We start from the raw sequence: 25556 nt of genomic DNA on the forward strand, positions 1-25556 counted from the left end.
AGCCTGTCTGTCCTGAGGATTTAAATGGTTTACAAGCAAGACCCCATGTTTTATATGACCCTTGACACTGCAGCATTAGAGAACCCAAAGTGCTTTGTTTGGAATCGTTTAGGAACTGTGGCAGCATCCCAAACGGCAACCGATTCCCTATATAGTGCACTACTTTTGACGAGAGTCCTATGGGAACCCTATGGGACCTAGTCAAAAGTAGGCTGCCATTTGGAACTAGGGTGTCATTTGGTGGATCTGGTCTAATGAGCCCTATTACCTTAGAAGGAGATCCCAGAACACATGTTAGACCAGTGTTCTACAACAGACCTGTTCAGGTCCCCATCCCATCCCCTCAGAGATCCCAGGAACGTGCCTGGACAATAGACCCTGAACACGGCTCTGTTCGTCTCTCCCACGTATTAGTAAACTGATCTGGCCCACTGGTGAGGTTAAACTGATTAAGGACTTGGATGGGACACAATTATGACACAACCACTGCGCTATGTTAAAGTCAAGCCTGTCAACTTCAGCCCAGTCGATCAGGTTTCTGATACAAAACCGTGATTAAATGTTAAGGAAATTACAAACTCAAAACATTGCATTCCAGACAAATGTAATTAGGGTATCGCATATAGTGGATTGTCCCTGCTTTGATACCTGGTTACGCAGTCTGAGACAGGGGAGCTGGTTCACTGCATCTCTAACTTTGTTTCACTGTGGCTTCATAATACTTTTATCTGTGTCAGCTGTAGCGAAATGAAATATAAAAATGACTATTGAGGCTCTTTATATATATATATATATATATATATATATATATATATAGCTATAAGTATTTAGATCCAGACCCAAATGACGAGAGAGAGAGAGAGAGAGAGAGAGAGAGAGAGAGAGAGAGAGAGAGAGAGAGAGAGAGAGAGAGACAAAAGACTGGATTGCATTACTGTAAAGAGATTGACTGGAAAACTTTTATGGCTTGACAAGAACTTGGCCTGGCCTATTCGACAAGGAAAACAAGCAAGATCCATCTATATCCAGGCCTTTCATTTCCATGCCAAAACATCAGTCTCAGACCATTTCTGCCAGCAGTTTCATCATACTAATATATGTATCGCATATGGTCAGTGTTTCTCCACTATTAGCATGACGCCCGAGACAGCCAAGTGGCACATAGGATCTGACAGACGGCAGAAGATAACGATGGCATGACAATATGGCTTCATTGCACCAATAGAATACATGAAATAACAATTGGACATGGTTGCCCACAGGCTTTGATTGATAAGAGACTGGGAGGGTGGGTACATAAATGATTGACAGCAGGCGGGGACGCTCTGGACCCACAGTCATTCAGCGACGGTAACCATGGGTTGACACTGTCCTTTCCAGATACGCCACAGACGGTTACTGTGGGCTCCCATTGCTTTTGTGCTCCGAATTCAATTACTCTGCGCTTTCAAATTCTAGGCAAGCTATCAGAACTCAAGTTCCCCATACAATTATCCATTTAGTCCTGACATGTAAAAAAAAAACAAGAAAAAGAAGCCTCCTCTCTCCCTTTCTCCCCTATTGCTTCTGAGTATTCATGTTTAACTGCATCGTACAGAGTTCTCCCTCCCCTTCTCCTCCAGTACAGAGGTGTGTGGGTCTCTCTATGAGCGCTGAGCTGGCTCATGCCTACAGACCTGGCCGTCTAGGTTAAATTTCTGAATCATATGTCTTCATTGCAGGTAGCTGCTACCGGGCCAGAGTCCCAGCCTCTGAAAGATTGCGCTGGCTAAGCAGTCCAGACAGGCCGGAGTGTCAGCGGCTCGTACTGGTACAAACACATTAATATCAACGTCAGTCGCCGCCTGCGCCCTACGCACAGACGGCTCCGGTTTCAGGACAGCGTTCAGGGGAAAAGCCGGGTCATGTGTAGAACCTCAGTTTTAATTAGCTAATGGCACTCGCCGTTTCATCTCCTGTGTCGGAGCTGATTGCTCACAAAAGACTCCATTTACCCGGAGAAAACACCACGCCATCTTGGCAACGGATGCCGCTGTATGTCTCAACGTCTGCTTGTGGGGGATTTGGGCCACTCTCTTCCAAAAATCAGTCTAATAAATCTAAATATATATGTTTGCTGGTTTCACACCTGTGAAAAAAAGAAGGAAATTCCATGATCTATGCTTTTTTTCCAGCAGGTCCCTGGCTGACTGCAGTCAATTTTCCTTCAGCATATGGTGGTGTGTGTGTCGAGAGAGTGGTTTCATTAGGCAGGTGAGGTGGTGGCTGGGGTGTGTTTTATCATTATGACGTGGGTGGCATCGGTGCAACTCTGAGTTCTCAATCATTCTCAAAACTAAAACTGAAACTTTATTCAAGTTGGAGGGTAAAATACCAAATGTGTTCTTAAAGTAAAATGGGTAACACTATTTTAATTGTTGACAGAGATTACCAGGTATATACTTGGAAAGTACATGGTAAAACGGTAATTACATCTGTCCTAATTCTGTTGATGGCTATATCTAATATCTTTGAATTAATTATATGTAAAACAAACCATATCTTCTATTTTATTATACAAATTGATAATTGAGGGGGGCACAGGTCCCCTCAGTTTCAGTGGGCATTATGCCTCTGGCCCTAAAAAGTCTCCACACACCTGAAAAATATGTGCCTTCAGAAAGTATTCACGCCCCTTGACCTTTTCCACATTTTGTTGTATTACAAAGTGCAATAAACATTGATTTGATTGTCTTTTTTTTGGTCAACGATCTACACAAAACAGTCTGTAATGTCAAAGTGGAAGAAAAAATTCTAACATTTGTAGAAATAATTATGGAAAAAACAAGATAAGTAGATAAGTATTCAACCTCCTGAGTCAATACATGTCAGAATCCCCTTTGGCACCGATTACAGCTGTGAGTCTTTCTGCGTAAGTCTCTAAGAGCTTTCCGCACCTGGATTGTGCAACATTTGCCTATTATTTTTTCAAAATTATTCAAGCTCTGTCACATTGGTTGTTGATCATTGCTAGACAAAAATGTTAATGTCTTGCCATAGATTTTCAAGCATATTTAAGTCAAAACTGTAACTCGGCCACTCAGGAACATTCACTGTCTTCTTGGTAAACAACTTCAGTGTAGACTTTGCCTGTGCTTAGCTCCATTCCATTTATTTTTTATCCTGAAAACCTCAACAGTCCTTAACAAGCATACTCATACTCATAACATGATGTAGCCAACACTATGCTTGAAAATATGGAGAGTGGTACTAAATAATGTGTTGTATTGGATTTGCCCCAAACATAACACTTTCTATTTAGGACAAAAAGTTCATTTCTTTGCCATTTTTTTTTTTTTTGCAGTATTACTTTAGTCCCTTATTGCAAACAGTTTTGGAATATTTGTATTCTATACAGGCTACCTTCTTTTCACTCTGTCAATTAGGTAAGTATTGCTGAGTATCTACAATGTTGTTGATCCATCCTCAGTTTTCTCCTATCACAGCAATTCAACTCTGTAACTGTTTAAACGTCACCATTGAAATCCCTGAAAATGTCTCTTTCTCTCCGGCAACTGAGTTAGGAAGGATGCCTGTATTTTTGTTGTTTCTGGATGTATTGATACACCATCCAAAGTATAATTAATAACTTCAACATGCTCAAAGGGATATTTAATGTCTTCTTTTTTATATTTTTAACCATTTAGGTATTCCAGCTATTTGCACAGAGGAAACAGATGAGACATTTTGATTCAGGACCAAATGCTCCAGAAACCAATAGGTGCCCTTGTTTGTCAGGCATTGGAAAACCTCCCTGGTCTTTGTGGTTGAATCTGTGTTTGAAATTCACTGCTCAAACAAGGGACCTTACAGATAATTGTATGTGTGGGGTACAGATGATGTAGTCCTTCCAAAAAATTATGTTAAACACTATTAATGCTCAGAATTTGTCCATGAAATATATTATTTGACTTGTTAAGCAAAGTTTTACTCATTCATTTGTTTAGGCTTGCCTTAAGAAAGGGTTTGAAAACTTATTGACTCCGGACAAATCAGCTTTTCATTTTTAATTCATTTGTAAAAAATGGTAAAAACATAATTGCACTTCGACATTATGGGGTATTGTTTGCAGGCCAGTGAGCAAAAAAATCTCAATTGGATCCATTTTAAATTCAGGCTGTGACACGACAAAATGTGGAAAAAGTCAATGGGTATGAATACTTTCTGAAGGCACTTGTAGGTTAAAGAGTCAACTGAACCACAATGAGTATGTATCTAAAAGGCAACTTGACCCAGTCAACATCTCAGGTAAGTCACTGACAAAATTGAGGGAAGCACAAGCGAATCCTTCAACAGGCCTTCTCCACATCCATATAGTCCAACATTGTGCAATACTTTCAATGGACAGGATTTCAAAACAATTTCATACAATTTTGCCATTCAGTTAATCTGTGGAGACTCGGAGAGAACCAAGTCAAGAACCAAACGCAAGATATGGTCCAGCATGACGTGTCTCATCAAGTTCTACATTATATAGGGTTTAGATGAATATTTATCTGAATTTCAGGGTGCAGAGTGGAGCTATCTGACTCAGAGACATTAAGCCCGCAGGACCGTCTCGATATAACCCACTAAGTTATCAAAGCCGGTGACTATGTCAGGTCTCCGGTTGCTGGATATATTTTTAATATTTATGCAGACAAGATTTTAAAAAAAAAATGTAATAAACTAAAACAACACTCCGAATTAGGCATGAAACATAACAGGATATTGCAGAGAGATTATGCCATTTCCTTTTCGCCCGTGTGTCCCTGCCTGCCAGACTACTATACAACAGCCCTGGGGCCTGCATTAATTGTAGTAGTGGGGGGGGCTTTACAAGTTCTCCGAACTCAATGGTTACAGATGGAGTCGCAATTTTTATGGGGGACCACGTTAAACATAGGTCCGCGTTAAACATAGCCAGGTATGGACAGTGACAAGCGAGAGGTCGGAGAACGACTTTTGTGTTGTGATAATGACTTTTTCCTGCCAAGACACCGCATGAAACAAATGCTGTGCAGCTGGAGGAGGCTGGAGGGGAGGGGAGTGTTATGCTTGGATGTGAGCGCAGCTCCAACTCATGAGCGCCCACTGGAATCTGCCGCTGGAAAGATAATAAAGGAATTAGCTGGGGGTGTGTGTGTGGGGGGGGGGGGGGGGGGTTCTGGAGCATTTGGTCAGGAATCAAAATGTCTCATCTGTTTCCTCTGTGCAAATAGCTGGAATTCCTAAATGCCTTTGTCTATTGCATGAGTACAGCAAACACAACAGGCATCAGTCAAACGCTTCTGACTGCAGTGGTCACAGACGCATAAGGGCTAAATAAGGATACGAAATAAGATACGACGACATATACACACACATGCTGTGCGTATAAATGCATACCCACTACAAATCATAGCCCACATTTGTGACAAATTATGGCAGGGATCTATCGCCATAGTATTGCACGTGAATGACCACACACTCTCAACCATTATTCAAACACAAACTCATTGCCTCAGACACATGCAAAACACGTGCAGACTTTCTTCCACTTTCTCTAAGGCTTTCTGTCGAGCTGAATCTAAATACATACTCATTAGAAGTGTTTATGCAAGTCGGAATACATTTCTGTTTTTGTTCAGTTTGAGAACTGAGTGTTAGAATCCAACATGGATAGAATCAATACCTCCTATTGTAGGGGTTAACAGAAATTCAAGTGTGTGTGTGTGTGTGTGTGTGTGTGTGTGTGTGTGTGTGTGTGTGTGTGTGTGTGTGTGTGTGCGCATGTATGTATGTTTGAGGCCTTGCTGAGGTCTGAGTGATTGGGAGGCTGTGATGTGTAGCTTGGACCCGCACACACACACACACACACACACACACACACACACACTGCCTCCCGTCCCGAGATAGAGCCCAGCGGTTCCATTACACTGAGGCGAATTGTTCTAGTGTTAGCATCTGGTAAGCATCTCCCCACACAAACACACAAACACACAGTTATACATACATGTAGTACAGTACGTATGCATACAGACACACACGAACACACACTCCGTCTATTTCCCTTCCTGTCCTACGTGGCTCCAAACTGACCTCCGTGACAGAGTTTGAGACACACTCAGCTTATACTGGCATGAACAGTCACAAGAGAAGAAAAACATTTGAGTGTTTAACGTATATGCAACACTCTCTGAAAAAATCTAAACCAACAGCTGGACCAAAACACAGGGAATTTTGTTCCCAGAACTCCCTAGAATTCCCAGAATTTGCGTGAAAAACAGCACAACAGAGTTGAGAGAAGATTCACAGCCTGAGCACATTTTGAGCTACAACATGCACACGCACTAATGAACGATGGCTCTGAGGAACTTCCAGTAACTTCCAGTGCTCATTGTGCATTCAAATACTACACGACGCCTTCGTGTAAAAAAAATCCTATAAAATGTAGCTAACAATGTAAAGCAGTGTTAAGTGTCACTTTAACACTTAAACACTTTAACTGCATTTCACTTAACAACTTATGACGCTCGCCAGTTTTCACACGTTCACAATAATGAGCAGCCAGTAAATTATACAAAATATGATTCTCTTTTTCTATATATCGCCTGGGATTTCATAAAACATAAGTAGAAATAAAACAGGTATTTTTGTGGTGTTAGGCTACGATCGTATTGCACAATAATAATTCTATTTTGGATGGTTTTCCTAGAACGAGGAAGAACATTTCAGACAGGGGTTGGGTGAAACTCTGAATTGAGCAAGACAAGATATTTTACCATCCATCCCTCTGCTTCGTAAGCCTCTTCTTCTGCTAGACTACTACGTATTTCCCTGTGTTTGGTTTGGATAAAAAAAGCCAGTTCACTTAATACTTGTGGGACAGCTAAACATTTAAACCTTCCATTTAAAGGGATCAAGTGTATGAATTGTTTAGTTATGTTAACCAGATGTGTTAGTTTTTCATGATCTGAATCCCTTCTTAAAAAACGGCAAAGTGAGAGAAAATAAACATGACATCGCCCAACACAAATTGTGGACTATTGTGTATTTGGACTAAATCCTTCTCTAGGCTTTTTCCATTTGCTAAGGGATGCTGGGGAGTGACAGTTTGACGTTGATTGGTGTGTTGACTTGTGGAATAGGAGAGCTTCACCTGTAAAGAATACAACCACAAAGCAATTTATACAATGAGCTACACTGCTCCAATTATAAAGCTTTTCTTCAATGGAAAATGTGTGCTTGAAACATACTGCAAAAAAATACTGTGACTACAAATGTATCCATTTTCAATAAAAAAAACTAGTCTGATTTTATCATTGGAAAAAAAACTTTGCAATGAAAAAATGATCCGTATTGCTTTTGGAAACAATGCATCTTGTTGATGTAGATGTTTCCTTGAATCACAATCAACCATCAGTCTCTGAGGATATAAATCTTTTTTTTTTTTTTTTTTTTACTTCTATCACCCAAACACGGCACGTTTTTTGGTTGGACACCAACCAATTTCAATGAAATACCAAATAAGGGATATACTGTATTAGGAACTAGTCTACCATCAACTTCACCTGTTCATGTATTACACATGTACTGTACACAGCAGCTCCAAAAAGTATGTTTAAATAAAAGGGAGCAGGCTCTCTTGGCCTGCTCTGTGGAAACTGGAAAAAGTCATATGCAGGGATACAATCAAACTGTTTGCACAAGCTGGAAAGTGTCAATTTCACACAGTAAAAATATACTGCGGAAACAAGAAATGTAACCTACAGTACAATGGACCATAAAAAATGGCTTCCATTCAGAAAAGTGGGCTGTGAACAACATTGACTGCCGACACCAACCGTAATGGCTTGGTTCTCTACTCAGGGTGGGGAATTACTAGAATGGCATGGGTACATTCAATATGGCCGCCAGCACACCCATCACGTTTACTTGAATGGGGATTTCCATTCAATGAATTATATTTCTATGGTGGGGAGAGGGACTTACCATACACTTGTTGGGCTTCTCTCCCGAGTGGACCCTCATGTGGATGAGGAGTTTGTAGCGGGCGTTGAAGGGCTTGTAGCGGCGGATGCAGCCGGCCCAGAAGCAGGTGAAGTCCTCCCCTTTGCGCTGGTCGATGTGCACCTTCTCGATGTGCCTCACTAGCTCCTCCTGCTGCTCGTACGCCACACTGCAGTCAATCCAGCGGCAAACCTGCTTGTCGCTGAGCGGCCCACCGTCCTCTCCCCCAACGGGGCTCGAGGTCTTGAGGCCCAAGAGGAGAGAAGATGAAGATGATGTGGGCTGGTTCTGAAGGTGCAGCAAGCCCCCCGGGCTTGGGCCCCCGTACTGGTGCAGGTGGTAGGGTGGGGGCATGGAGGGCCGCGGGGGGGCAGGGTGGTGGAGGTGAGGACGGAGGTGGCTGGCAGCAGTGCGGCCAGTCAGGTGGTTATAATGGTGGTGATGGTGGTAGTGGTGCTGAAAGAGCTCCTCCTCGCTGGGAGAGAAGTCATCTAGAGGCTCCTGTTTCAGAGCTCCTCCACCGGCCCTCTGACAGCCCTCCAGCATAGACACGTTCCCAAGCAGGCCTCCCGTCATCAGGGCCCCACTCATCAGCAGACCCAGCCCATCGGCGCCTGCTCCTCCTCCTCCTCCACCCCCCGGCTGCATGGAGCCGGGCTCCTCACACAGTCCCTGGTTCTGCTGCTCCGGGTCCAGAGACGACACGGAGGAGGAGGAGGAGCCCGAGGAGGAGCCCGAGGAGAGGGACAGCAGGCAGGCGGCAGGCGAAGGCAGCTGACAACTCTCCTGCGAGAGGGGCTGCTGGGGGCTGCTGCACTGCTGGGGGGGTGGGGGCTTGTGGGGGCCAGCCCGGGAGGAGAAGCCGCCGCTGGGCTGGGGTGAGGGGTTTGTCCGGAGCCCGTTGACACAGGCCACCACGGACATCTGGGAGGAGCAGATAATGGCGGTGATATCGATCCCCTCGGTGGCGGTGACGACGGCGTTCGCGACGGCGCTAGCGTTACTGCTGGCAGCGGCGGACTGGGAAGCCAGGGACAGGCAGCGTCTCTTCAGGCTGCTAGTAGTGAGCAGCCGCGCTGAATGACGGGAGCCGCTTGGGGACAAAGACAGCGGGGAGGAGCCATCTTCATTATTAAACGGATACGCCGAGTCTGCCGATAGAGCACTGCCTAAGCCACTGCCACCACCGCTTCCACCGAGAGGACCCTCCATCTCCCCCCGCCGGACCCCAATGTTTCCCCTGCTGTTCTGGAAGGCACCCTGGATTGTGGTGGGGACCCCTGGTCCCTGTGAGATGTTGTAGCCCATGGATGCCTCCTGTTTGATGGGATAGGAGAGAGGAAGTGCCCTGGTCCCGTTGGAGGTTCCGCAGCCTGGGTCGGGAGAGGCCAGGGATCTCTGGAAGGCAGAGGACCTGTAGAGGGGAAAAACACACGGCAGGGAATCTGAGCAGAGCGAGGCTATTAGGACAACACAGGGGCGAATATGAGCACTATTAGCCGCCCGCTGTTGATAGATAAAGGCCACGGCTGTCTGGGTCCTGCCAAGCCATCCTTCCCACACGCCGCAGCTTTCAGCCCTCGCACAACAGCAAGGCTGTGAGCTGCAGACCTGGCCTAGAGTGGGCTCTCTTTCTCCCCCTCTCTCTTTCTCTGCTCTCCCGTGCTCTCGTTCTTTGGCTACAAGAATAACATCTCACCCCAGAGAGCCCCCACAGAACTAAAAGTCTTTTAGTCAGGGGGTCTAACATCCACTTCACACAGCCAGCGGACTTTCAGAGAGAAACGGAAGGTTAGTTAGTGACTTGTGGTGTCCCTTTCAAAACAAGGCAGCATCCACCAGAAACAGATGATCCGGGAGTGATTTCATGAATAAATGAAAGGGGACCTTGAGCCCTGTGAGCAGTTATGAATGGGCATTTATGGCTAAGAATAGGAGAGCGGCAGATAGAGAGGACAGAAGAAGAGGCGATGGATGAGCCTTCTTGTGTGTCACTAGTCTGACAGGCTTTGATGACACAAAGGGGTTAAACCTAAGCCTACATGTTGGGATAAATAGGAGTCACCTGGTTTGTTGGCATAATGGCGGCCTGTGAAGGGTCAGCGTTTACAATACTGTGTATTATGGTGGGAATCTTGCCCCCGGTGAATGGGGAGCCAGGTCGTATTTCTCCATGCGTCGCTGTGATGTCCTACATAATAATTCCTGTCAGTTCGCTCATTATGGATTTTGTGCAAAGCTCTTGAGTGATGTGAGAAGGCCCCTCTTTCTCTCTCTCCTGTCTCCATGAAGGAATTGCCTTTGTCCTCTCTCTCTCTCTCTTCTCTCCCTCTCGCTCTCTCTTTCTCTCTCTCTATCTCTCTCTCCCTCTCTCTCGATCCACACTGGGGAAAAGTACTAGATAGAGCCAGAGATGGACTTTTTCGTAGTCAATAAAGAGTGTGTGAGAGAGAGAAAGAGAGTGCCCCCCCCCTTTCTTTCATGAGCGCTATTTCCTGTTTGGCTGCAGCGATGGCATTCGGAGACAATATGGGAGAATTGAATGTCTCTCCAGAAGCACTTTGGAGTGTATAGAGGCCAGAGAGGGTGATAGGAATCTTTTTCTGACCAGTGAATAGATGTTACGTAGTGTACCTGCCTCCTCTATGAGAAATGTCATTGCATGCTATAGGTAATTACATTTGACAGATGAAGTACGCATTTATATGGGGATTATTATCAATACCATTACCTGCGTAGAATGATTACTGTTCATTTTTATCAGTATGATAATGTTATTAGTGTTAATACGATAGTAGAACGTGTACTGCTAACATCATTTCAGGTGTTTCAAAAATACAAACAATCTGATCAACAGAAACAATCGACAGACAGATATACTGTTTCAGGCCTGCACTGACCCCTATGTTGCCGGTGTTCTTGTCAGAACCTGTCTTGTCGTTCTTACCTGGCTTCAGCGTGCTGCTGCTGGCTGTCCTGCAGATGAAGGTTGTGTGTGGGTGTGGGCCGCTCACAGTGGACACTGTGGTAATGACCCACTGGACCTGGCTGGCTCCCTGGTGGCACCGGCACCGCCAGACTCTGCCCACAGCGCATCAGTGTGCCCTCACTGCCCCCCAGCTCTGGCCCACTCTCCTTCTCTGGGCAGTAGGCACCGCTGCAGCTGCCGTTCACTGGACAAGGGGAAGAGAAGGGATGAAAATGACAACACGGTCTTGTAACCCTCAAAGTTCCTAAAATAAGATAGGATTTTATTCATCCCCAAAGGGGAAGTTTGTTTGCACAAGCAAATACACACAACACCAATAAATACAACACTTATGATGACAATGACAGCACTGTAAACCCCTCAGAGTCCCCCTCTAGCTGGAAGTTGGCTCTGCTAGCCTGTTTCGCTACTCTAACGACAGAACAGAGAGATTAATAACTGCCACAGAGTGCAACAGATCTCCTCTGAGACGCTTCCATCAGTGACATGTTGAAAGTGTATCAAATTACGATCGATCTCTCGAGAACAATCGCTGGCTTCGAAGTTTGTGGACCCGTTGAGATATGGAGTGGTTTTGTGCTCTTTGGTGAACTTTTAAAAAAGCTGATGACGTCAAAAGATTAGACTTGTGTAAGTTGTTGTTGAACTGTGTACAGATAAGCAAAAAAAAAGCGTGATTATTATTATTATTTCTACTGCATCCAGTTAGCATATACAGACGTTTTGGCTTCACAGCCTTCTTCAGTGTGTAGACAATAACACTTTATAGCGTGGATCTCATTGATATTATTAGTACTGTGGGAAAACTAAACAAGAGCGAGAAATTAGCTAATTATTTGCATTGACGAATGTTCCAAATGTTCCAAGTGTTTCTCACTTTGCTATTGAAGAGACACTCAGTCAATCCACAACCGGGTAATTCTATTTCGATTACAGGAAATGTGTTTTGTGTTGAAATTGTGAGAGAGTTTGCTGAACCACTAGCATAAACAATCTATATATTTAGCACCACATTACATGAATATAACCAAGAAAGGCTTTTTTATTTTTGGGGGGGGGGGGGATGTGTCTAACACAATGTTTCCATAAAACACATCAGAATATGACTAGAGATCTGAAATTTGACGCATGAAAGTGAGTGAAGGGGGGGGGGGGGTTGTGTATGTCGAAATATTTCCAGAAGGAAAGACAATACCCCCGATGCTTGTTCGTGTGTAGGAGGCCACATGTCCCTGCTCCAACCTCCCTAACTCAATTTCTCAAATTGAATTTAGCTCATAATGATGTTATTGACAATGTTATCACATCTCTTGAGCTATTATCAATGCAGGCACCCAAACACTCCTTAAGTGATATAAAGGAATGAAAGGAAAAAGAGATGAGGGAGGAAGGCATGAGGATAGAGAAAACAGAAAGACGAGGATAAAGTAACAGGCAGAGAAAGATTTTTCTTCTTCTTTTAAACACGATGTAGTCAGCGAGAGAGAAGGAGGGAGGGAGAGGCAGACGGACAGAGAGAGGGAGAGGCTGACGGACAGAGAGAGGGAGAGGCAGACGGACAGAGAGAGGGAGAGGCAGACGGACAGAGAGAGGGAGAGGCAGACGGACAGAGAGAGGGAGAGGCAGACGGACAGAGAGAGGGAGAGGCAGACGGACAGAGAGAGGGAGAGGCAGACGGACAGAGAGAGGGAGAGGCTGACGGACAGAGAGAGGGAGAGGCTGACGGACAGAGAGAGGGAGAGGCTGACGGACAGAGAGAGGGAGAGGCAGACGGACAGAGAGAGGGAGAGGCAGACGGACAGAGAGAGGGAGAGGCAGACGGACAGAGAGAGGGAGAGGCAGACGGACAGAGGGAGGGAGAGGCAGACGGACAGAGAGAGAGGGAGAGGCTGACGGACAGAGAGAGGGAGAGGCAGACGGACAGAGAGAGGGAGAGGCAGACGGACAGAGAGAGGGAGAGGCTGACGGACAGAGAGAGGAGAGGCTGACGGACAGAGGGGGAGGGGAGAGGCAGACGGACAGAGAGAGGGAGAGGCTGACGGACAGAGAGAGGGAGAGGCAGACGGACAGAGAGAGGGAGAGGCAGACGGACAGAGAGAGGGAGAGGCAGACGGACAGAGAGAGGGAGAGGCTGACGGACAGAGAGAGGGAGAGGCAGACGGACAGGGAGAGAGGGAGAGGCTGACGGACAGAGAGAGGGAGAGGCTGACGGACAGAGAGAGGGAGAGGCAGACGGACAGAGAGAGGGAGAGGCTGACGGACAGAGAGAGGGAGAGGCAGACGGACAGAGAGAGGGGAGAGGCTGACGGACAGAGAGAGGGAGAGGCTGACGGACAGAGAGAGGGAGAGGCAGACGGACAGAGAGAGGGAGAGGCTGACGGACAGAGGGAGGGAGAGGCAGACGGACAGAGAGAGGGAGAGGGCTGACGGACAGAGACAGAGAGGGAGAGGCAGACGGACAGAGAGAGGGAGAGGCAGACGGACAGAGAGAGGGAGAGGCAGACGGACAGAGAGAGGGAGAGGCTGACGGACAGAGAGAGGGAGAGGCAGACGGACAGAGAGAGGGAGAGGCAGACGGACAGAGAGAGGGAGAGGGGACAGAGAGAGGGGAGACTGACGGACAGAGAGGGAGAGGCAGACGGACAGAGAGAGGGAGAGGCAGACGGACAGAGAGAGGGAGAGGCAGACGGACAGAGAGAGGGAGAGGCTGACGGACAGAGAGAGGGAGAGGCTGACGGACAGAGAGAGGAGAGACAGACGGACAGAGAGAGGGAGAGGCAGACGGACAGAGAGAGGGAGAGGCAGACGGACAGAGAGAGGGAGAGGCTGACGGACAGAGAGAGGGAGAGGCAGACGGACAGAGAGAGGGAGAGGCAGACGGACAGAGAGAGGGAGAGGCTGACGGACAGAGAGAGGGAGAGGCAGACGGACAGAGAGAGGGAGAGGCAGACGGACAGAGAGAGGGAGAGGCAGACGGACAGAGAGAGGGAGAGGCTGTGAAGAAGTCACAGAAAAACAAGTTACGGTGGAGATGCGTGGTTGGCATTGGAAAGAGAAAAAGAGACTAGGGGAGAGGTGGCGAGAGGGAGAGGTGATGCACAGGGAGCGAGAGGGGACCGGTATAGAAAGTCAGTGCAACCGCTGCAGTGTCGCTCGCTGAGGGACTTTGAGAGGCATGCTGGTTTCACTCAGAGCCATAAACAGAAGGCAAGAACTCTTTCTGCTCTGTTCTGTTTTCAAGGAATACAAATGGTTCTGTTTATAAAGTTCTGGAGTGTCCTGCCTCTTCTTTTTTTTCTTTTTCTTCTTGGCTGCGCGTTTCCACAGTTAGCATATCCAACTGTGTTTGTGTATTGAAAACTTCAAGGCCTGTTGATTGACGGCCAAGTATTTCTTGCCTCATCTGGAATAAGAGTGATTCAATCAGGACGGCCAATGGTGACATGAGTCAGGATAGAGAATTCAAAATGCGTGTACACCATGGCTTTGACCGTGTGTAACCTTTCACTGTGTACAGTCACACACAGGTGCACACGCACACGCAAACGCGCACCACATGTTCTAAAGAGTGAATACAGATGTAGGATCTTAATTTGAGCCACTCTGCTACAGCGGGAAAATAATCCTGCAGTAACCAGAAATGTGAATTATTATGTCGATTATAATTAATGGACATTTTTGTAGGGGCTGATCCATTTTTTTCATTTTGGGGAAATCAAGTCGGATATGTCTTTTTTTCTTTTAAAATGGTTCTCCCCAATTTCGTGGTATCCAATTTGTAGTTAGTCTTGTCCCATCGCTGCAACTCCCGTACGGACTTGGGAGAGGCGAAGGTCGAGAGCCGTGCATCCTCCAAAACACAACCCAGCCAAGCCGCACTGCACTGCTTCTTGACACAATGCCCGCTTAACCCGGAAGCCAGCCTCACCAATGTGTCGGCGAAAACATGGTGCACCTGGCGACCATGTCAGCGTGCATTGCGCCAGGCCTGCCACATGAGTTGCTAGTGCGTGATGGGACAAGGACATCCCTGCAGGCCAAACCCTCACCTAACCCGGACGACGCTGGGCCAATTGAGCACCGCCCCATGGGTCTCCCGGTCACGGCCGGCTGCAACAGAGCCTGGACTCTAACCCAGAATCTCTAGTGGCACAGCTTGCACTGTGATGCAGGGCCTTAGACCAATGCGCCACTCGGGAGGCCAAGCCTGACTTTTCTAAGTGGAAATTACCAACTTTAGAAGCCTTTTAAAAACTGAAATACACTTCAAGTTTGCATTTCCTGCTGTACAGGAAAATTCTCAGCAAAAAAAGAGTAATCAAATTAAGATCCTACAACTGTATTAGTATGTGCACATCCAAGCACCCTATAAAATACACAGCCAAAGTGAGAACAGCATAAAGCCTATGGTCTAACCATACCATATAATATTTTCTGTACGGTATGTCTTTAAGATGTAGCTTATGTTCGGATCAGGTACAATGAACAATGAAATACAACATATACCCAGGCAAAACAGATTGAGCCACACATTCAAGCCAAATAAAATACAACGCACTTCAGAAGAGGCATTCTCTGCTTCCCTGTTTGGAAACAGTTGCTGTTTGCCAGTAGAAAGTACTTTATGTAAATCAAGGCAAAGCTGCGCGAACACCGCAAATATGCCAGCGCAGTGATTACCTATGATTTGTTCTGTTTACAGAGATTGGGGTGGTAGGTAACCTAGTGGTTAGAGCATTGGACTAGTAACCGGAAGGTTGCAAGATCGAATCCCTGAGCCGACAAGGTAAAAATCTGTCGTTCTGCCCCTGAACAAGGCAGTCATTGAAAATAAGAATTTGTTCTTAACTTACTTGCCTAGTAAAATTAAAATCAATAAAATACAAACAATTGTTTCAAGCTTTGCTACGGTGTGTTTGGCAATCTTTGGAGTTGCCTCCCTGAGCACGGACCTTTGACCTGGCGCTCCAAGAGATACCCATATCTATGAAGGAGAGGATGAGAGGAGGAACATGGCTCCGGATCAGGGAATAGTGAGGTATAGAGGAGATGTTGGAGCAGGAGGAGAGGACATTGGGAAAAGGAGAAGACACACTCAAGGTGCTAGTTTGTGGCTACAAGCTCAGCCTGGTCTCATAGACTAGACGTAACATAGTAAAGGTACATCTGGGACACTAAAATTTGTATGATACTGTATGTTACGTTTGGTATGGTTACATAAGACAGATGGTTACTTAAGGCAAAAATGAAAGTCGGGGTGGATCGGTGGGTGTATAACGCGAACCTTTAGTAACCCAAAGATTTAAAATTTGAATCTCATCACGGGCAAATTAGCTACTTTCTTTACTACTTTTTAGTTGCTTAACATGTTAGCTAACCATTCACCTAACCTTAACCATAACTCCTAAACTTAACCCTAACCCCCAATCCTAACCCTTAGCCTAGGTAACGTTAGCCAGCTAGCTAATATTAGCCACCTAGACAGAATTTGTAACATATCATACATTTAGCAAATTCGTAACATCTTCTATGTTTAGAAAATTCGTAACATATTGTAAATGACATATAAAACAAATTGTTATTCATAATATATACAAGATGGGTGATGGAATCCATAAATTAATAAATAACATATGAAATGTAACATATCCTACTATAAAATGCCATGTTCTGGATTTACGTACAGAATAATACGAAATGCTTTGAGACCAGGTTGCGAGAGGAGCCTAAACTGTATGGAGATGATTAGGACTAGGGTATAGGGTATATCATCAGGAAAAACTGTCCATAGTTGTAGGCAATTGGTAGGACAAGGAGTTTTTCCTGATCAGTTCACACCATATAACTAGTCTGTCTTTAGATCTAGATTAGAACAGTCACTCTTCTAAAATAAACCAGGGTGCCTCCATTCCAGTCACTGTGTCTGTTCGAAAGTCCTATAGTTGTTCTATATTCCATAAAGCATACAGACTGAACGCCCGGCTGAAAGCTTTGCTACATTAACAGAATCAGTCATGCTCAGGCTAGTAGGAGAAACAGGCTTCTCAACATATGGTGGCTTGGAAGGAAACCAACCGTAAATTCAGTTTATATTGAATATGCCATGGTAATTCAACATTGCGAGTATTTCGTTGTGTGTTAGGGCTGGCTTGATCAGGAGGTGGAAGCCAGTGGAAGCACCTGGGACCGAGGTGAAATGGAAGACACACAGAGCCGGTGACAGAGATAGAGCGAGAGATGGAGGGAGGGTGAGAGAGAGGTCCATTGTTGCGCTGACACAGTGATGGGAACACGCAGGGGTCAGATCAGTACTCGCTGGTCATGTTGCGGTTAGGTCCTGTAACAGTGGTCACGGGTGGTCTCTAAGGAACCATTTAGGCTTTTTCCCCCCCCCAATTCTCTCCAAAATGTGGGCTGAAATGAACTCCATGATTTCAGTCATGTATTTTGTAAGTGAAATCGTTTTGAAGAGGGGGGGGGGTCATTGGTTGCTCTGATAATGATATGCACACTTGCAAGCGTTCAGAGCCAATTAGAGGTGACAATCTCAGGGCATGAGAGACTCGTTACATGCCGATGCCAGAATCACCGCGGGCAACTGTGCTGCTCTATCAAGACCATGTACAGATGTGCTTTTGGCCCATCCTTACAAACACCCACTGATGTCAGCATTCACAACCAGAGAGAGCTGAGACGAAGCCCCGAAGAAGGCCTCTATTGTTATCCCCCTCCCCTCCCCTTCTTGTTCTTACACACCTCCCAGAAAAACAAACTTGTGGAACAGGACCACAGGAAGATACCCTGTTTGATACCATGGTTATAGATCTATTACTATCATTGCGGGATGATTAGAAACGGTTGAGCTCACGGATCCCCCCCACGGGGGGAGATAGTGAGATTAGATGAGAAGAATATCTCTCTATTACACAGGAACAAACACATAAACTATAGACGCAGACATGGGGTAATTATAAAGGGATATATGTGGTTACTGGAGAACGTCTATTGAGGGACATATGTGATTCTTATTTTGGCTTGTGTCAAGGGGAGAAATGAGGTTCCAATCACACCCTTATTGATTCGGTGTTCTTAGGTCATCCATTTGTCACGCTTCCTCCGTTTCAAACCCCCCCGAGAACACAAAGCAAAGCCATAAAAAAAAAATCTGACGCATCGACAAACCACAAATGGAAAGCCCTTACAAACTATTTCCATGGATGAATTCATCCGGTTCTGCATTTGGAGATAAAGAGACAAGACAGGCAAACAAATACAATTAACCAGAACAAATGTCATGCTCTCTCTTTTGACTCGTTGACGTTGATCTGGTTTAGAAAAACACGTATTTCCATATGAGTGCCACATCTGTATCCCAAATGGCACCATATTCCCATATAATGCACTACTTTGGACCAGAGCACTATGGGCCCTGGCAAGAAGCAGTGCACTAAAGGGAATAAGGTGCCAGTTGGCATACACATGTGTACAGTAAGGCTGTACTCTTGTTGCCAAAGGGGCAAATCATCAGAGAGTCATGTTGAGATAAATCAGTTTGTGCTTTGGCTAACTCACTCTCTATCTGAATGACTAATAAATGACTAATAAAACAGAACATCCCACATGTCTCCAACAAAGAAAGGGCATGGCTAACTCCACAAAAACAGTGACTATTATCTCCAGATTTGCATGTCCTGTATTGTATTCCTCAATGCATTCTACACTCAGAATGACCTGATATTCACGTCACCATATCACATCACATGCTATCATTCTGAACCCAGCATTCCTTGAATAATGGATCGCTCTCATTTCACACAAATTACGATAGGATCCAGATTCTGATCGTCGGTCTCTCTTTCGGGTCTCTGTCTCTTTCTCCGTCTTTCTCTCTCTCTCTCTCTCTCTCTCTCTCTCTCTCTCTCTCTCTGTTCTTCTGATCTCTCTCTCTCTCGCGCGCTCTCTATAGTCTCTATGGACAATAGTACTGCTGCATCTGATCAGCAGATGTCCTGGTGCGGTACATGATTAAGTGTAATTGGTGGTAATCTCAGGCGATTTTTTTCCCCCGGTGACACTTCATTTTCTATAATTCTCGCCTCTGCCTTTTAAGTCACCTAAGCGCTGTTTCAAGTGCTGGGGTGAGACTGCGCTTGTGCCAGTGTTTAATGTGTTTAAGTCTTCTGAGATCCCGGGGAATAAAAAACAGATGTGCAGATGTTTTCGGGGGGGGAGCGGAGGAGGTGAGGAGGGAAGAGGAGGAGGTGAGGAGGGAAGAGGAGGAGGTGAGGAGGGAAGAGGAGGAGAGTGGGGGAGGAGAAGATGGGAAGCGTTCAAGAGGTGTACTGTACTGAGAGAGGCTAGCTTTGTTCGGAGGGAACTGGCGGCATGGGCTTTGGTAAAAAAAGAATGTGTGCGCTATATAGGGAATTGGGCACAATTTGGGACACAACCCATGTCAGAGCCCAGACGCTAAAATATCTGAACTCAAGAAACAACAAGCTGCCAAAACCACAAGACGGATGCACCTGGAAATCCAGCGTGACAATTCAACCCGTTGCCACATTGGGCTCCATAAATCATAAGATGAGCACACGAACGGTTAATAATAATCAGTTCACTCTTCCTCTCCTCTCTTCTCGATTTATATAACACTTATAACACACAGCATGACTGGGGTGGGAGATGACAGGCTGGAGAAGTTTGCGGGATGCTCTGTGTTGTGTGACTGCTGTCCACCGCAGATGTTGTGTATTACAGTCCAAAGCTGCCTTCTCCTGCTTTAAATCTCATAACTCATCTATATTTGTGTCTGCTGCATAGGCCCAGAACGTATTTGTTTGCTTAGTAATGGATGTATGATTGAAAAACCTGGGGGCACAAGTAAATGAAAAATAACAAAGTCGAAAGGACAGCTACTTTAAACAGGTGCTCGACGGAGTGAGGGAAAAGAGGGGGAAGAAGAAAAACAATTAAATTAGGAGGACAGAAATGTCTCTGTTTACTTAGAAGGATTACCAGTACCAGCAAACATGGGAATTTTCATGAGGATGAAATAAGTTTGTTATGGATTTTAGCTCGGAAAGGTTGTTTCTCCTTGATTTGTCATGAACAAATTCACCTTGAATTCAAACTATGTGTGACTAAGAAAAACTATTTTCTGAAACATTATGACAATTTAAAGAACCAGAGCAAGTAATAGCAAATCCCCACAAAAATCTCCAAACTCTGTGTAAAGTCTGTTGTCCAATCACTGCATTCCCCTGCATGGTGTTATGACTAGTCAAACATCTCCAAAATGTGTGTAAAGTATGTTGTCCAATCTCTGCATCCCCCTGCATGGTGTTATGACTAGTCAAACATCTCCAAAATGTGTGTAAAGTATGTTGTCCAATCTCTGCATCCCCCTGCAAGGTGTAATGACCAGTCAAACATCTCCAGACTCTGAGTAAAGTAATTTGTCCAATCTCTGCATTCCTCTGCAAGGTATAATGACTAGACAAAAATCTCCCAACTCTGTGAAGAGTCTGTTGTTCAATCACTGCATTCCCCTGCATGGTGTAATGAATAGTCAAATATCTCCAAACTGTGTAAACTTTGATATTCAATCACTGCATTCCCCTGCATGGTGTAATAAAAAGTTGTTAAAAATCTCCAAACTCTGTGTAAAGTCTGTTGTCCAATCACTGCATTCCCCTGCATGGTGTAATAAAAAGTTGTTAAAAATCTCCAAACTATGTGTAAAGTCTGTTGTCCAATCACTGCATTCCCCTGCATGGTGTAATGATTCGTAAAAAATGTCCCATCTCTGTGTAAATTCTGTTGCCTAATCCCTGCATTCCCTTGAATGTTGTGTGGAACAGTCAAAATCTCTAAACTCTGTGTAAACTTTCCTGTTCAATCACTGCATTTCCCTGCATGGTGTAATAAAAAGTCAAAATCTCCAATCTCTGTGTAAAGTCTGTTGTCCAATCACTGCATTACACTGCATGGTGTAATGAATATTCAAACATTTCCCAACTCTGTGTAAAGTCTGTTGTCCAATCACTGCATTACCCTGATTTGTGTAATTACTAGTAAAAAATAGACCAACTCTGTGTAAAGTCTGATGTCCAATCACTGCATTCCCATATTTGATGTAATTATCAGTCAAAAATAGACCAACTCTGTGTAAAATATGTTGTCATATCACTGCATTCCCCTGCACTGTGTAAATACTACTCAAAAATCGCCCAACTTTGTGTAAAGTTTGTTGTCCAATCGCTGCATTCCCCTGTATGGTGTAATGAATAGTTAATTATCTCAAAACGCTGTGTTAAATCTGTTGTCCAATCACCTAATTCACAGCATGGTGTAATGAATAGTCAAACATTTTTAAACTATGTGTAAAGTTTGTTGTCCAATCACTGCATTCCCCTGCACTGTGTAAAGACTAGTCAAACATCTCCCAAATATGTGTAAAGTATGTTTCCCAATCACTGCATTCCCCTGTATGGTGTAATGATTATTTAAACATTTCCAAACTCTGCGTAAAGTCTGTTGTCAAATCACTGCATTCCCCTGCATGGTGTTATAAATAGTAAACATTCTCCAAACACTGTGTAAAGTCTGTTATCCAATCAATGAATCCCCTGCATGGTGTAATGAATAGTCAAACATCTCAAAACTCTGTGTAAAGTCTATTGTCCAATCACCGCATGGTGTAATGAATAGACAAACATTTCCAAACTCTGCGTAAAGTCTGTTGTCCAACCACTGCATTCCCCTGCATGGTGTAATGAATAGTTAATCATCTCAAAACGCTGTGTCAAATCTGTTCTCCAATAACCTAATTCAAAGCATGGTGTAATGAATCGTAAAAAATCACCAATCTCTGTGTAAAGTCTGTTGTCCAAACACTGCATTCCCCTGCATAGTGTAATGACGAGTCAAAAATCTCTCAACTTTGTGAAAGGTTTGTTGTCCAATAACTGCATACCCCAGCATGGTGTAGTGACTAGTAAAAACATCTCCAAACTCTGTGTAAAGTCTGTTGTGCAATCACTGCATTTCCCTGCATGGTAAATGACTACTCAAACATTTCCAAACTATGTGTAAAGTCTGTTGTCCAATCACTGCATTCCCCTGCATGATAAATGACTACTCAAACATTACCAAACGATGTGTAAAGTATGTTGTCCAATCACTGCATTCCCTTGCATGGTGCAATGACTAGACAAACATCTCCAAACCATGTGTAAAGTCAGTTGTCCAATCACTGCAATACCCTGCATGGTGTTATGACTATTAAAAAGTAGACAAACTCTGTGTAAAGTCATTTGTCCAATCACTGCATTCCTCTGCATGGTGTAGTGACGAGACAAAAATCAACAAACTCTGTGTAAAGTTTGTTTCCCAATCACTGAATTCCCCTGCATGGTGTAATGAATATTCATACATTTCCCAACTCTGTGTAAAATCTATTATCCAATCACTGCATTCCCCTGCACGGTGTAAAGACTAGTCAAAAATCTCCAAACTCTGTGTAAAGTCTGTTGTCCAATCAATTCATTCCCCGGCATGTTGCAATGAATATTGGGGTGGCAGGGTAGCCTAGTGGTTAGAGCGTTGCACTAGTAACTGGAAGGTTGCAAGTTCAAAACTCCCGAGCTGACAAGGTACAAATATGTCGTTCTGCCCCTGAACAGGCAGTTAACCCACTGTTCCTAGGCCGTCATTGAAAATAAGAATTTGTTCTTAACTGACTTGCCTAGTTAAATAAAGGTTAAATAAATGGTGCAATGAATATTCAAACATTTCCAAACTCTGTGAAAAGTTTGTTGTCCAATCACTGCATTCCCCTGCATGGTGTAATGACTAGTCAGAAATCTCCCAACTCTGTGTAAAGTCTGTTGTCCAATCATTGCATTCCCCTGCATGGTGTAATGAATAGTCAAAAATCTCCAAACTGTGTAAACTTAGATATTCAATCACTGCATTCCCCTGCATGGTGTAATAAAACGTTTTTAAAAATCTCCAAACTCTGCTTAAAGTCTTTTGTCCAATCACTGCATTCCCCTGCATGGTGTAATGACTAGTCAAAAATCTCCAAACTATATGTAAAGTCTGTTGTCCAATCACCGCATGGTATAATGAATAGACAAAAAAAATCTAATTCTGTGTAAAGTCTGTTGTCCAATCACTGCATTCCTCTGCATGGTGTAATGACTAGACAGAAATCACCAAACTCTGTGTAAAGTTTGTTTCCCAATCACTGAATTCCCCTGCATGGTGTAATGAATCGTAAAAATCTCCCATCTCTGTGTAAAGTTTGTTGTCCAATCATCGCATGGTGTAATGAAGACAAACATTTTCAAATTCTGTGTAAATTATGTTGCCTAATCACTGCATTCCCTTGAATGTTGTGTGGAACAGTCAAAAAGCTCCAAACTCTGTGTAAACTTTCCTGTTCAATCACTGCATACCCCTGCATGGTGTAATACATAGTCAAAATCTCCAATCTCTGTGTAAAGTCTGTTGTCCAATCACTGCATTACACTGCATGGTGCAATGAAAATTCTAACATTTCCAAATTCTGTGTAAAGTATGTTGTCCAATCACTGCATTCTCCTGCATGGTGTAATGACTATTCAAAAATAGACAAACTCTGTGTAAAGTCTGTTGTCCAATCACCGCATTCACAACAAGGTGTAATGAATAGACTAACATCTCCAAACGATGTGTAAAGTCTGTTGTCCAATTACTGCATTCCCCTGCACTGTGTAAAGACTAGTCAATAATCTCCAAACTATGTGTAAAGTCTGTTGTCCAATCACTGCATTACCCTGCAACCTCACACTCAACGTCAACAAAACTAAGGAGATGATTGTGGACTTCAGGAAACAGCAGAGGGAACACCCCCCTATCCACATTGATGGGACAGTAGTGGAGAGGGTAGTAAGTTTTAAGTTCCTCGGCGTACACATCACAGACAAACTGAATTGGTCCACCCACACAGACAGCATCGTGAAGAAGGCGCAGCAGCGCCTCTTCAACCTCAGGAAGCTGAAGAAATTTGGCTTGTCACCAAAAGCACTCACAAACTTCTACAGATGCACAATCGAGAGCATCCTGTCGGGCTGTATCACCGCCTGGTACGGCAACTGCTCCGCCCACAACCGTAAGGCTCTCCAGAGGGTAGTGAGGTCTGCACAACGCATCACCGGGGGCAAACTACCTGACCTCCAGGACACCTACACCACCCGATGTCACAGGAAGGCCATAAAGATCATCAAGGACAACAACCACCCGAGCCACTGCCTGTTCACCCCGCTATCATCCAGAAGGCGAGGTCAGTACAGGTGCATCAAAGCTGGGACCGAGAGACTGAAAAACAGCTTCTATCTCAAGGCCATCAGACTGTTAAACAGCCACCACTAACATTGAGTGGCTGCTGCCAACACACTGACTCAACTCCAGCCACTTTAATAATGGGAATTGATGGGAAATGATGTAAAATATATCACTAGCCACTTTAAACAATGCTACCTAATATAATGTTTACATACCCTACATTATTCATCTCATATGTATATGTATATACTGTACTCTATATCATCTACTGCATCTTTATGTAATACATGTATCACTAGCCACTTTAACTATGCCACTTTGTTTACATACTCATCTCATATGTATATACTGCACTCAATACCATCTACTGTATCTTGCCTATGCCGCTCTGTACCATCACTCACTCATATATCTTTATGTACATATTCTTATCCCCTTACACTTGTGTCTATAAGGTAGTAGTTTTGGAATTGTTAGCTAGATTACTTGTTGGTTATTACTGCATTGTCGGAACTAGAAGCACGAGCATTTCGCTACACTCGCATTAACATCTGCTAACCATGTGTATGTGATAAATAAAATTTGATTTGATTTGATGTAATGACTATTCAAAAATAGACAAATTCTGTGTAAAGTCATTTGTCCAATCACTGCATTCCTCTGCATGGTGTAATGACGAGACAAAAATCACCAAACTCTGTGTAAAGTTTGTTGTCTAATCCCTGCATCCCCCAGCATGGTAAAATGACTACTCAAACATTTCCAAACCATGTGTAAAGTCTGTTGGCCAATCACTGCATTCCCGTGCATGGTGTAATGACAAGACAAACATTTCCAAATTCTGTGTAAAGTCTGTTGTCCAATCACTGCATTCACCTGCATGGTGTAATTACTAGTCTAAAAAAGACAAACTCTGTGTAAAGTCTGTTGTCCAATCACTGCATTCCCCTGCACTGTGTAAAGACTAGTCAAACATCTCCCAAATCTGTGTAACGTCTGTTGTCCAATCACTGCATTCCTCTGCTTGGTGTAATTACTAGTAAAAAATAGACCAACTCTGTGTAACATATGTTGTCATATCACTGCATTCCCCTGCACTGTGTAAATACTACTCAAAAATCGCCCAACTTTGTGTAAAGTTTGTTGTCCAATCACTGCATTCCCCTGCATGGCGTAATGAATATTTAAACATTTCCAAACTCTGCGTAAAGTCTGTTGTCAAATCACT

The 25556-nt window shown here is 44.4% G+C and overlaps 1 protein-coding gene across 2 annotated transcripts in view; it reads right to left on the bottom strand.

The window, feature by feature from the left end:
• LOC115108090 (zinc finger protein GLIS1-like) overlaps positions 1-25556 on the bottom strand; it is a 129650-nt gene that overhangs the window by 38966 nt on the left and 65128 nt on the right. For both annotated transcript variants that reach the window (XM_029632047.2, XM_029632046.2), the window contains exons 3-4: positions 10958-11183; positions 7993-9424 (exon numbers count right to left, since the gene is read on the bottom strand). In XM_029632047.2, coding sequence (XP_029487907.2) covers positions 7993-9424; positions 10958-11183 — 1658 coding nt within the window. The remainder of the gene's footprint in view (positions 1-7992; positions 9425-10957; positions 11184-25556) is intronic.

This window comes from Oncorhynchus nerka, linkage group LG24 (assembly GCF_034236695.1).
Source record: "Oncorhynchus nerka isolate Pitt River linkage group LG24, Oner_Uvic_2.0, whole genome shotgun sequence".
Taxonomy (NCBI): Eukaryota; Metazoa; Chordata; class Actinopteri; order Salmoniformes; family Salmonidae; genus Oncorhynchus; species Oncorhynchus nerka.